The sequence below is a fragment of the Muntiacus reevesi genome, chromosome 18 (assembly GCF_963930625.1).
Source record: "Muntiacus reevesi chromosome 18, mMunRee1.1, whole genome shotgun sequence".
Classification (NCBI taxonomy): Eukaryota; Metazoa; Chordata; class Mammalia; order Artiodactyla; family Cervidae; genus Muntiacus; species Muntiacus reevesi.
Window position 1 is genome coordinate 19,946,925 of NC_089266.1, and position 14,706 is coordinate 19,961,630.

At 39.3% G+C, this 14,706-nt stretch overlaps 1 protein-coding gene across 3 annotated transcripts in view; it reads right to left on the minus strand.

Annotated features, from left to right (window-relative positions):
- ATP6V0A1 (ATPase H+ transporting V0 subunit a1) overlaps window positions 1–10,736 on the minus strand; it is a 56,520-nt gene extending 45,784 nt beyond the window's left edge. For 2 of the 3 annotated variants that reach the window (XM_065911042.1, XM_065911039.1), the window contains exons 1-2: window positions 5,859–5,974; window positions 3,755–3,918 (exon numbers count right to left, since the gene is read on the minus strand). In XM_065911042.1, coding sequence (XP_065767114.1) covers window positions 3,755–3,871 — 117 coding nt within the window. In that variant the 5' untranslated portion in view covers window positions 3,872–3,918; window positions 5,859–5,974. Of the gene's footprint in view, window positions 1–3,754; window positions 3,919–5,858; window positions 5,975–10,511 lie in introns of those variants that run through there. The other variant, XM_065911040.1, reaches the window with a different exon arrangement.
- Between the last annotated feature and the right edge of the window lie 3,970 nt (window positions 10,737–14,706).

The window sequence follows — 14,706 nt, forward strand, 5'->3', positions numbered from 1 at the left end:
ACTTCCTTCTTCCTGCCTAGAATATGGATGAAATGCTGCGAGTTGTGGTGATCATCTGTAAGGACAAAAGCCAAGTGCTCAAGGATATTCAAATAGGAATACAAAGTGATCTTAGGACGTTGATGACAGCATGAAGCTGGGTTTCATGTTACATGAGAAAAGTATACCCCTATCATTTGGATTTTCAGTTACATACAGCTGAACACAATCCTAACTAGTATCAGCTTGGTCTTAAACTTTATCAACATGTTACTGAAGGTAAAATAAGAAGAAAGAAAGAAAAAGGGTTTGAAGGAGACAGCTCACTCTGGTAGTCCAGTAAAAAAAAAGACTGTATCAACTGCAGCAAAATATTAACAACTAATGAATCTACACCAGAGTATTCAGGCTTGAAATTTTTCAAGATAAAAATTTAGGAAAAAAAAGAAAATACCAATAACAAAAAAAGAAAAATAAACTTTACATATACGACAAACTATACCATCAACAGAGGGAAAAGACAAGCCACAGCCTAGAAGAAGTTACCAGTAGAGGATTAGAAAAAGATTAGCTTCCAGAGTACAAGAAGAACTTTAAAAAAAAATCCTACAAGTCAGTGAGCCGAAGACAAGCAAACTCAACAGAAAAACAGGCAGATAATACGGCAGACATTCATGGAAAATGAAACCCATTAGGTTCAAATAATAAGATACTAACAAATAATAAGATACTAAATATACTAATATAAAAGGTGCAACTTAAAACAGTAAGATACCACTTCATAACCATCACATGGGCAAATTTCTTTCTGTCTGAGCACAGAGGTGTTGGCACAATTGTGGAACAAAATGAACTCTTCAGCCAGCGATGGGAGCACGAACAGGTACATTCACCGTGAAGTATGGACTCTGACTACATCTAACAGGGACACACACGATGTTCAGCAATGCCCCTCCTGGTTATAATCCCTGGAGCAGCAGCAGGTCCATGAGAGCAATACATGTTCATGTAATACTAAGACATTATTTGCCCTTTTCATTCTCATCCTCTCATGAGTGTGCAGTGAAATTTCTCAGAGGCTCATAAGATACATCACAGAAGACTGCAGAAACAAGTGAGAATCAGGCTGTCTTCTACTAATTCAGACACTAAAAGATTTTCAAAAGTGTAAAAGCCATCATCTCCTTCCTCTCAAAATTATTTTTTTTTGTTTTGGAAAATAGTTATTTTTCATAAAAAAGTTATGGTAACATGTAGTGGGCTTATTATAATTTTTAAATGATTTAATAAATAAATACTTCAAACATTTCTCAGTTTTAATTTCCAGTACAATAATATCAATAACTGTAACTTATATAAAAGCCCTCTAGGGGCCTCAAAAAATTTTTAAGAGTGTAAAGATGTCCTCAGACCAAAAAGTTTGAGAACCACTGCCCTGAAGAAACTATCACATATGTATACCAAGATATATACACAATACATACAGAGGAGAAACAATCACATATGTATACCACGATATATATATAATATATACATGTATATATATATATATGAATCTTCACTGTACCACTACAGAGCAAACAACTACAATCAACCAAAATGTTCATCAGAAGGAAAAAAATGCTGAACTGTATACTCTTACAATAACTATACAGCAATTTAACCTATACAGGTTGATACTACCTGTATCAACATGGTTAACTCTCACAGTGTTAAATTTAAAAACCACTTGCTGAAGGATATATACAATATGAAACCATGTACATAGTTTTAAAACATACAAAATCATACCATATATTATTATTTAGTGATACATACATACATACACACACACACAGCAAAAGTGGGGGAAAAAACACAAAGCCATGACAAAAGCAAAGATGACTGTAGAGATCACCTTTGTAGGGGAGGAGAGACAAATGAATGGCACGGACGAAAGATACACAGGCATTTTCAATTATTTGTGGAGTAATTCTCTTAATTAGACAATAGAAACATAGTTACAGGCGTAACTCACTTTACTGTATTTCACACTACTGCGTGTTGCAGATATTGTATTGTTTTACGAATTAAAGGTCTGTGGCATCCTTGCATTGAGGAAGGTTGGTTGATCAGTGCCACTTTTCAATAGCATCTGCTCACTTGCTGTCTCTGTCACATTTTGGTAATTTTCCCAGCATTTCAAACATTTTCATTATTGTATCTGTTATGGTGATCAGTAATCTTTTGAATGCAAAAAAATTACCACTTGTTGAAGGCTCAGATGATGGTTAGCATTTTCTAGCAACAAAGTGTTTTTAAATTAACCTGTGTACTTCTTTTTACACATAATGCTACTGCACACTTAACAGACTTTAGTGTAGTCTACAGTATAAACACAACTTTTTCTTTTGGCCACGCCACTCTGCTTGCGGGATCTTAATCTTCCAACCAAGGACTGAACTTGTGCCCTCAGCAGTGAAAGTGAGGAGTCCTAAGACCATCAGGGAATTCCCAACATAACTTTTAAATGTACTGGGAAACCAAAACATTTGCATAACTCGATTTATTGAGATACTTTACTGTAGTGGTCTAGAACTAAAATAAATTTTCACTTTATTAATCCCTATTAATTTTTTTTATGATTGATGTAAAAGTTAAGAACACTGAATACACACAATGGTGTTAGGTAGGGAGATACCACAGGACGAAATAAAGGGTTGCAAATTAAGGATGAGTTAGGTTTGATTTAGCCTTCAAATCTAAAAAACTGGAAGAATATTGATGCATTAGTTGAGTTAGGTAGAAGAACATTTGAAGAGAGGTAATATAAGAGGGTTCAAAGAGAAAAAGGAATGAAACTTTGTAAATGGATTATATTTGTGCAATTTCAGCTCAGACTGAGAACTTCCAGAAAGCTTGCCGATTCCAGGAAGTCTAAACTGATTAATTCCATCCCTTTCTGACCACTCCTTTTTCATCTATTCACTCATTCCAACAAATATTGCTTATCTTATATGTGGGCACTAAGGATATAATAGTGAATGTCTATCTTCCTGGTGCTAAGATCACTGTACAAGAGACATTCTTTAATCAGTCACTCACACGGATGAACAGAAAATCAGGACTCTGATGAATGCTATAAACAAGAGGTACATGGAGCTTTGAGATAGCATAACAGGGGTTTCTCCTTTCAGCATCGTAGAATATGCCTTCCTGATCAGACTGTAAGCCTCATAGTACATACTTTTTTTTTTTTTAATACTTAGATTGTCCACTTTGTTTTGCTATCTCCTTCAAAGTGCCTAGCATAATGCTTCAAAACAGTGAGTATGCAGTATACCCTTATACACTATATATCTGTAACTGGATGCTTCAGATTTTGTAATAAATACATCCTATTGTACAGAGAGCTATGACACTTTTTATTATTATTATTTTTTTTGCTATGACACTTTTTAAAAATACCCTATTATGGGTGTTAAGGAGCCCAAAAGTGAAGTTCGAGCCTTGAACTTTTGAAGGCTGAGGATGGAGGCTGTCCTCTATCTGCATTTCAAGCAATTATGTTGAGAATGCTTCAGATTATCCTCCACAGGGTAGGCTAGTAAAAGTGTGGAAGGATCAGCACAAATCACTTCCACCTGTGCAAAGACAACTTGCAATGTACACTCTTCCAGTAGTAAACCAGTACTATGTTATTTATAAAAAGCAAAACATTTGTCATGAGGCAATTGGCCATAACAAGAAAAATAAAGTTCAGTGGTAATCAAGAAGCAGAGCCATAACTACTTACATCACGAAACTGAACCTTTCCAAGTTCACCTAATTCACTGACACAACAATAAGCAGCTTCTGACTGTAGAAAAAGCTGGGCCAGTGTCATCTCCTCACTCCGGAAAAGCTCCCCCATGGTGGCAGAAAGGACCGGTCACCTGAGTACCGGGATTTCTCGGCAACCTAAAGTAAAAAGAGAAAATCACATGGACTTGGAACTACCAAGAGGACAGAAAGCAAACGACATCCCAGGAGGCCTCTTCCATGTTGTATTTCATTTCTCCCACTCCATGCTGACAGATCTTTATCAACTGTTTTGACATCCTTAGCTTATAAAGACAGAAAGAAGAAATTGCAAAGGCTGTTACTGAATCCTCTTGTGAAGAGGGCCTGATGAACAGTCACTTCCTTTGCAGTCAACATCAGGATCAAATGACAATAATGTGGGACATCTCAATACATAAGAATGTATTCAGATTAAAAACAGGAACTGGGAATACAACAGCTCTTTAAATATCCTAGACACAGTATTACAAGGCAGTGACACTCACAGAGATCTCTTTTTGTTTTTGCCTGTGTCAGGAAACAATCAGAAGAGACTTCAATTCCCCTCTCAAAAAGAATGTCTCGGTTGAAATTAGTTTTCTATCCTCTAACTGCCAATTTTTTTTTTCTTCTACTGCCAATTTCTAACAGCCAAAGTCCCAGCACTGCCCTCAAGGTACAACTACCTTAAAGGATTTACCTTTTCGAACTCCTCACAAAACACCATTTTCTCCCTAAAGAATCTAAACACATAAGTGTTAACTTCTACATACACACACACAGAGAAACAGCTTACACATTAAGCCCAACTTCAAGTCAAACATGATGGGAACACATGAAATGACAAAGCAATTTTATCGTCAGAGAATAAGCTTTCAACCTCCGCAGCTTTCTGTTTTTTATCCCTACCTTTAAGATTAACTACGTTCTTCCATCTGTTAAAGCTTCTCATGAATGAGCCAATAAAGATATCCTTCTGAGGCGGTCTTACCGTTACCGGGTAGGAAAGACAATTGGCGCTATCAGTGGTCCTGAAACTGCAATTATTTATTCTCAGTCGGCTATTGTAAGGCACGGACTGTGCAGAATCTAAACTCAACAAAATGCACGTTATTTCTGGTATCATGAGGGCATTCCTAATGATAGGCGAAACTGGCATCAAAGGAAGAGCTATTTCTCCGGAAGCCTGGGAGACATTTTGAGAAATCTGAATGACAAAACCTTTGTGCATGACATTCAAGGCAGCAAAACAACACATTCAGATAGAAGCAAGAATTTCTCAAGAGATTATGTAGCTTGACTTTGAGATTGCCTACACCTGACTCATCCAAAACAGCTGTTAACAGTCCCCACTCCACCCCCCAACACGAACAGATTCCACAACCTCTAAGCACATAAAATTATGCCAGATCAGCATAGTTCAGAGGCTGCCGATAATGACAACCTCCAATGAGTTGCCTCCCTGTTTCTGCTTTTTAATGATTACAAGTCTCCCTAGAACATCTCTGTCTCACTGGAGCCAAAACGAAAAATAAAAAGGCCATAGCGATCCGGGGGTGTTGGGAGGGTCACAAAGCAAAATAGGAAGAAACAGTAATACTGCCCAAGAGGAGTCCAAATAAAGCGCTCCCGAGCCCTCCTGCCTCACAACTGCCATCCAGTCCTCGCCTCCCTTAACGAGGTATTCAAGTTCACCTGCCTCATTTCCTGTCTATCCAGTGAGAAGCAAGCAGGAATTCTCCGGGCCCAGGCACACCTACCTCCTGGAGTGGGGAATAAAGGGGAGAACCCTCAAATAGGAGTTCCATTAAGACCCCCAATTCTTCTTCCTTCCCATTAACCTTCCGTTTCTCCACCTTCCACGTAAATGGGAGAAGGGATCGGGGCCTCCAAAAGAGAGTGAACCTCCCGTTCCTCTGCCCACAGGAGGGGTACCCGAAGAGGGGTGAACCCCCATTTCCTCTCAGAGACTTGAAGCCCCTGCTAATTCCTTTGACAACCGAGGGGGCCGTTAGAAGGGCTTGCTTTGCCCCTCAAAGGCCGCTTCCGGCCGCGCTGTACTCACAGCCCTCGCTCACCTCCAGTCGGGGGCCGCGGCCAAGGTATCCACCGCAAACCAAACCCGCAGCCTCCGCAGCGCCTGGCAGCCGCACCTCGACGTGCCTGCGTCCGCAAAGCCCCGCCTCCGCGCCGCCGCCGGCCACCGCCCCCACGATGATCTCATTGCCATTGGCCAATGGGGTGCGGCCTCAGCTGGAGGCCGCATTGCGGAGTCGCGGGGGTGGGGGCGAGAGCCTGCGTGCTGACGCCATCTTGTTCCCGGAGCAGCGGCTGCAGGCCAGGGAGGCCGGCTGCGGCGCAGGTTCTGGTGGCCTTAAGTCATTGAGCTCTTCAGAATCCGTGTTCCCTAAGAAGTTTCCTTGAAGCCAGGCTATCTGCTTTTTTTATTTTCATATCCAAGGAATTAATTCACAACTTTTTCCTCTTCGAGGGAAATAGCATGAAGGGGAGAAATCACTATGAAATAACTTGCGAGCTGGAGGGAAGCTTTAAAGGGCTTCCACCAGTCTCCTCTGCACGCACACACACCTTTCCCCCTTGTTTTACAGAGGAGAAAATTTGAGTCCTAGAGTGGGGAGAGACTTGCCAAAGGTGCTAGATCCTATGGTCTAGGCTTGAGCAGGGGGCTCTTTCGTTTAAGTGTGGAGAAACCTTTCTTTGTAAAGGTAATTGTTTCAGTCCCTCCAGCAACTATCCAAGGTCAGTTTTTCTCCAAGTAACAGTGGGAGAAACCTTATTAGGCCATGTGTTGTGAAAGTTAATTTTGAATCTTGTTTGCATACTTGTGCTCCCACTTGACGGCTTAAAAGTTTTCTCTTCCTCAAAATCTGTAAAAGAATAACCTAAGTTTTTAAAACCGCGTTAAGTGATGCCTACCCATTATTTATATAAAAAAAAAAAAAAAAAAAACCAACACGCCATTATCAACGATTGACGTCGGTTCCTTTTTCTTGCCATACTTGTAAGGAAGAGTGGGGATCCCAAATCGTTTGTCATAACCAAAACTGTATCAGGAAAAACTCGGAAAACCGGTTATTCATATTTCGTGGGTGGTGGACCATATTAAGATTCAAATTTAATGACGGACATATGTCTACCTGGCAAAAACATCATCAGTCTTGCTTTACCAGCCTGAAGGAAATAAGGGCAAAAACGGACGCTTAATTTGCATTTTCCATCTCACAGTGTGAAAGAAGATAGGATTTCATTTCGATTTTGTTGAGAAGTAGCACCTTGGAGAGCCCCAGAACCTCATTTTCCTTGGGAGCTTAGTTCTCCCTAGCTCTCACCTTAACCGGAAAAGCGGATAAGGACCCACATTTGAATGCCTGCCAAGTTTTAGAAAACTATTACACAATGACTGTTATTTCCTTCCTTTGAAACTTAAAAAAAAATTTTTTTTTAAAAACCTCAGGGTCAGCTGTTTGCTAACCACAAATTTTCATTCTCTTACCTTTAAGACAGCCTTTCATCTGGTCTCATCTCAGTTCTCTTGAATTCTTTTTTCTCATGGCTTCCTTGAAAGAATATTCTCTCAGAGCTCCTTTTCCGTTTCATCTCCTGCCATCAGTCTTTCTCCAGTGTTCTGTTTATTTTCCCTACCTACTCTCTTCCTTAGAAGTCTTGCCTATTGTCAGGCTTAAATGTCTGTATGTAGGGCTCATACCTATTTTTCCCTCTATTTCCTTCCTCCAAGGCTCTCACTGAATAAAAACTCTCTTCTGCTGAGATCCTTAATCCTGCTAATGGCATCATTATTTTTCTACTTACCCGAACTCCAAGCTTAAACCATCCTGGTTTTTTCCTGACCAGGGATGATGGAACCATGGCCCCTAGCAGTGAAAGCACAGAGTCCTAACCACTGGACCACCAGAGAATTCCCTTAGGCCACCCTTAATTCTATTCTTTTCCCTCTCATTCTTAATTTAGTCAGCTATCATGTCATTCTCATTGTATAACTTGCATTTATATCTTGTCTCTACCCCTTGATGCTTTTTATTTTCATTGCTGATAACTTAGATAACCTTTGCATCTGTCAGAGAACTAAAACAGTAGCCTGTGGGAGGTGCATGGTGTAGTGTAGCAGAAGACCCAAGGCTTTTGTACCATCCAAAGTAGGCTTGAATCTCAATTCCTCCAGTTATTCCATCTGATGTCAAATGCAAGAGAAGCCAGTCTCAGCTCTCACAGTTACAAGTTGTGGGAATTTGAGCAAATGTGAACTGAACTTCATGTTCCTCATTGGAACTCTAGTGGGGCTTTTCTATTTCCATGTTATAAAACACAGTACTTTCTACCTGACATTTCTCCCCTAGTTATGAGCCTGCTCATTCAATAGTAAAATACCATTTCTTGAATGAATGGGTGAATGGGTAATTGATTCTGAAAGACTTCCTAATGGAAACCTGCTATCAGCAAAAGAACACAGGTATAAATGAAAAGGAATATGGAACATAAGGAACATCCTGCCTTTTCTCTGTCCCCTTCGTTTTATGGACTTCATTATCTGTGAGGGTAGAGAACTCACGACAGATGCTTGCATTCTTGTAATAGAGATATGAGGGAAAGTTTCCAAGCAGAAGCTAGAATCAGGAAATGTGTGTGGAGTCAGTGAAAATTTTGCAGAGTCATCAAGTTCAGCACAATAACAGTGCTGAAATTTGTATTCCATGTATAATTCCTGAAGTTATTCTACAACAGAACATTCCTATGAGGAAGACACTCTTTTAAGTTCAATGATGAGTACTTTAATAAATAGCTTTCAGCCATCAAAAATTCATCATTCCTTCAGCAAACATCTGTTAAGTGCATGCTTTATACCGAGCATAATGTTAGCCATGCAAAGAGGAAGAAGGAGCTCACAGTCTAACAGGAGAGACAGACAAACAACTAACATATACTATATAGCAACGATTGAAGTATCTTTGTAAGTCCAGAGAAAACTCACTAATCCTGTTTACCAATGGGGGAGGCTTTAAGAAGACACAACATGTGAGATGGGTATTAAAAGATAAATAGAAGTTTGTTCGGAGGAGAAGGCAAAGACTAATAGAACAGAAATAGTACTACTATCAAACTAAATTCAGATTTTGTTTTCATCACAATAAGTAAATACATCAACTTAGCCCAAAACTAAGATATTTTGATCCAGAATAATCATGCATTTACGTTGATTTTATCTAGTTAACTTGTATGCTTCTCTAAGAAAGGAAGAAATTGTACTTGCAACTTTCTGTAACTTGAACAAGTACAGCATATATCCAACAAGATCCAATATAAACAATCTATCACCACACAGCCCTAGAAGACATGAGCAGTTCCATATGACCTATAGCCAGTAATGCATTTCTGGCTGTCTAAACTGAGTTATTATTTCTTGGCATCTGTGAAAATGTCTATGCAATAGTTACAACACTCAGTTCTACTAGCAAGACAAAGGACAGACCAGAGTGAGTGATCAAATTTAAAAGACTTGTCACTGTACTGGAGTGAGTAAAATAAATATTTTTTCTCCTTTTTCTTTTTCCTTTTTTAGTTTGAATGAATGCACAGCAATTTTCTGAATTTCTGTGAAATTCAACAGTGAAAGGTCAACTCCTGTTTGCTTACCCAACTTAGGTTCCTAGATGGGGCCTTGAGGAGGGTATTAAAGTTAAACCAAATGTTTTGAAATAGACATTTGCTGAAGTATTTCTCTCTGCCATATGCTTCCTGTATTAATTTCCTAGAACTGCCATATAAATGACCACAAACCGGGTGGCCTGACACAACAGAAATTTACTCTCTCATAGTTCTGGAGACCAGCAGTCTGAAATCAGGGTATCCACAGGGCCACAGTATTTCAAAAGGCTCTAAGAAAGAATCCTTCATTCCCTCTACCCAGCTCCTGGTGGTTGCCCATAACCCTTGGCATTCCTTGCCTTGGGAAGGCAGCATCACCCCAGTTGTTGCCTTCATCTTCACATGGCGTTCCACCCTCTGGGTGTCTGGACATGCATCCACATTCCCCTCTTCTGAAAAGGTCACTAGTCATTGGATCAGGGCCCACCTTAATCCGGTATGACTTCTTAATTTGACCATATCTACAAATACTCTGCTTCCAAGTAAGGACATACTCACCAGCTCCAGGTGGACATAAATTTGGGAGAAGCACTGTTCAACCCAGCGCACTTGCCTTACCAATTCTGAGGAGGAAATTTTTCTCTGTGTGATAGTGCAAGCAGCTGAAAGCTAAAATTTGATTTAAAAGTCCATTCTGCTTGTCTGCACTCTTTGAGGTGATAGTATCACAGTGTAATGATTGTATATATATATATAGTCAAATAATTGTTTCTCTTTATGTAAAAATGAACTCTAGGGACTTTTCTGGTGGTTTGGTGACTAAGACTCCATGCTTCCAATGCAGGGGGCCCCGGTTTGATTCCTGATCAGGAACTAGATCCTGCATGCCGCAGCTAAGAGTTTGTGTGCTGCAACTAAGACCTGTCACAACCTAATAAATAAATAATATTAAAGAAAATGAACTCTAATAAACTATTCTACCAAACATCTGATATGAGTGTTGGATGAAAGATTTGTCCTGCTACAATCTTTAAATAACCTGTCATGACCTTGACGATTGTTCTTGAAATATTGATTAACAGTTTGTTTCCACAGAAACATGTACTTACTTTTGTCTTGCACTCTGAGTTCCTTAAGATAACCTTCTTGCGAATTCCTTGGTGGTCCAGTGGTTAGGACTTTGCCTTTACTGCCGAGGGTGCAGGTTTGATCTCTGGTCAGAAAACTAAGATCTCGAAAGCTGCACAGTATGGCTAAGATACAAAAACAAAGAAAAAACACTCTGCTGTTATTTGTAAAGTTCATCAATGTTTCAGATAAAAGTTTTTAAGTAAACATATATTCATAATAGATCTTGAGGCTCCCTTCGAAGCTCAGAGAATGTCCACTTCCTTTAGCTCTGGTGATAATACATCCACGAGGGGATATGAATAAACCTAAGGCATGTGACATTTTATGCAACGCTTAAGACTCCTGTGACCAACACATGAGGCAAGAAGCCTCTTAACTTGTGTGAGCGAAGAATGCCACAGAAAGAGGTTTCTTAAAGAAATAAAACCAAGAAAACTGGAGATGAAAAGGAGAGAAAGGATTGAGTGACGTAGAGCAGAGAAACTTCTCTGTGAAATTAGACCTGAAGTATTTGCCCAGGTAAACAAGAAAAAATTCAAGATTTCTAAAGTGGAAAACCTGGCAAATGCTTCTGTATTGAGTTTCTAGTGACTTGGAGAAAGGAGGTAAGATCTGTAGTAAAGAAACACATGGGGGAAATTCCAATAGATTTATTGAATCTGGTTGATTTAAGGGTAAAGGGATAGATTCACCCTAAACTGTTGTATGTCCACTGGTGCCTGGCATTCAATAGACACTTCATATGTTTGAAAGAAAGAAAGCAAAACTGGGAATTCAGTTTAATTTGTGACGAACTGGTAAAGGTTATTTGCAATCATGTACTTAACTTAAGGCTGGAGATTTCTATGCTTTACACTGGAGTTGTTTTTATGTTATAAAAACTTTCAAAGGTTTTGTGGTATTTTTAAGGAGGGAGATTGGTGGGGAAGAGAGCCTGCAGGAAACTTGTAGAGAAAATATATAAGGATGTCATCTTTAGAGGAGAAATTTTTTTTTAGGGGAAGCAGAAAGTTATCCAAAAGGGAACCTTCAGGTGGATATTGCCTTGAGCTGTATTTTCGTTACAAATTTCCTTTTGCTTAGAGAGTCTGAATACAAGTTAACAATTATTTCTGTTTAAAAAAAAGTATACTTTGGACCCTTAAATTTTTCTGGCAACATGAATAGCTATTGACAAGACTGTGTTTGAGTAAAATCTGTGAGGGAAGTGAATTTTAGGAGCTTTCCAGTCAGCTTATATATTCCTCTCTTCTATTATTTAATTCAGTACAAGGTTTTGTGCTTGATATGATTCAGGCCTACATATAGAAAATAGGACAGGAATTCTCTGGTGGTCCAGTGATTAAGACTCCATGCTCACACTGCCGAGGGCCTGGTTGGAGAACTAAGATCCTGAAGAAAAAAAAAAATAAGAAGAAAAAGAAAGAAAATTGGACAAGGGTCCTAACCTGAAGGAGCACAGAATATATAATACAATATAGATTTTTATTAGTAATATATAGGTAGTACTATGGATTCACCGATAAAGGCATCACTAACCATGCTTTGAAATCTTTACAGAGGAAATGAAATTTGAGTCTTAAAGAATGAGCAAGCATTTGTCTGTGAGTAGACTGTGAACCTGTCGGTTCTCTGCCTGCACTGGGAATGATTCCAGCCTTTCTCTGCAAATTGTTTCTTTCAAGACTGAGTTGAAGATCAATCTTTTAATGACAGCGCTACATATGAAATTGTTTTAGAGCTCACTAAAGTTGCACCAGAATGAGAATAACAATTGCTTTAAATGTGTTTATTAAGCAAGAAAGAATTAAGGTAAGTTAAATAAGCATAAAATTGACATGTTTTTTCCTTCCAGTTTTATTGAGATATAATTGACATACAGCACTACACTATATAAATTTAAGGTATTGTTGTCACGTCAGATTCTGTTGCAACCCCATGGACTGTAGCCCACCAGTCTCCTCTGTCCATTCTGTCCCGGATTTCCCAGGCAAAAATACTGGCATGGGCTGCCATTTCCTTCTCCAGGGAATCTTTCCCACCCAGGTGGGGAAGGTGGATTGGCAGGTAGATTCTTTAAGATATACAACATAATGATTTGTCTTACATACATCATGAAATGATGGTCACAATAACTTTAGTGAACATCTCACATAGGTACAAAATTAAAGAAATTTAAAAAATTTTTTTCCTTGTGATGAGAACTCAGGATTTACTTTCAAGAACTTTTATACATAACACTTATATATCTTTTAACTCGAAGTTTGTACTTTTGACTGTCTTCATCCAATTTCCCCTCTCTCCATGTTCCACTTCCGGTAACTGTAAATTATTTTTGTGGTTCTATAAGATTGTTTGTTTTTGAAGTGTAACTATGTTAGTTCCTGTTACACAATATAATAGTTTGAGAGTTTACTGTATTTCAAAATGATCACCATGATAAGTCTCATTACAATCAGTCACCATAGAAAGATAGCACATCATTGTTGACTATATTCCCCACACTACATTTCACACCCATGACTCATTTATTTTGTCATCCAGAGTTTGTACCTCTTAATTTCCCTCACCTTTTTCTTTCCTCCCCACAGCCTCCTCCCCACTGGAAACCACCTGTTTGTTCTCTGTAGCTATGACTGTTTCTGTTTTATTTTGTTTGCTCATTTGTTTTATTTTTGGATTACACATATCAATGAAATCGTACAGCATTTGTCTTTCTCTGTCTGAACTTATTTCACTTAGCATAATACCTTCTAGGGCCTTCCATGTTGTGTCAAATTGGCAAGGTTACATTCTTTTTTATGACTGATATATATATATATATATATATATTTATGCATATATATAAAATGTATCATTGTAGCTCAGCTGGTAAAGAATCCACCTGCAATGCAGGAGAACTTGGTTTGATTCTGGGGTCAGGAAGATCCCCTGGAGAAGGGATAGGCTACCCACTCCAGTATTCTTGGGCGTCCCTGGTGGCTCAGACATTAAAGAATCTGCCTGCGATGCAGGAGATCTGAGTTCAATCCCTGGGTCAGGAAGATCCCCTGGAGGAGGGCATGGCAACCCACTTCAGTATTCTTGCCTGGAGAATCCCCATAGACAGAGGAGCCTGGTGGACTGCAGTCCCTGGGGTCAAAGAATCAGACACAACTGATCGACTAAGCATAGCATAGCACATCACTGATACATATCTCACAGCTTCTTTATCCATTTACCTGTTGATGGGCATTTAGATTGCTTCCATAACTTGGCTGTTCTAAACAGTGCTATAATGAATGTAGGGGTGCATGGATCTTTGCTAATTAGTGTTTGCGTTTTTTCAGGTAAACAGCAGGATGGGGAATTGCTATATGGTAGTTCTAGTTTTTGTTGTTGTAGCCCCATGTGCTGTGTGGGATCTTAGTTCCCTGAAGAGAAAGTGAAGTGAAAGTGTGGGTTGCTCAGCTGTGTCCAGCTCTTTGCAACTCCATGGACTGTAGTCCGCCAGGCTCCTCTGTCCATGGACTTCTCCAGGCAAGAATATTTGAGTGGGTGGTGATTTTCTTCTCCAGGGGATCTTCCCAACCCAGGGATTGAACCCAGGTCTCCCGAATTGCAGGCAGATTCTTTACAGTCTGAGCCACCAGGGAAGACTTAGTTCCCTGACCAGGGACCAAACCTGTGTCCCCTGCAGTGGAAGTGTGAAAAGTCTTAACCACTGGGCCACCAGAGAAGTTTCTATTTAAGTTTTCGAGGAATCGCCATACTGTTTTCCAGAGTGGCTGCACCAATTTACATTTCTACCAGCAGTGTGTGAGGGTTCTATTTTCTCCACATCCTCATCAACACTTGTTATCTGTTCCCTTTTTTTATAATAACCATTCTCACATTGCATTTCATTGTGGTTTTGCTTTGCATTTCCCTAATGATTAGTAACATTGAGCAAATGTGTTCTCTGATCCTTTCTCTCTCTTCTCCTTCTGGGACCCCTATACTGTGAATATTAGTCCATTTGCCATGGTCCCAGAGATCTCTTAATCTGCCCTCATTTTTTAAATATTCTGTATTTCTGTTTAGTGTACATGATTCCCAGTGCTCTGTCTTCCAGTTCACTGATTCATTTCTCTATATCGTCTAATCTACTGTTGATTCCCTCTCATATATTAAAAATTTCCCTTACTGTATTCT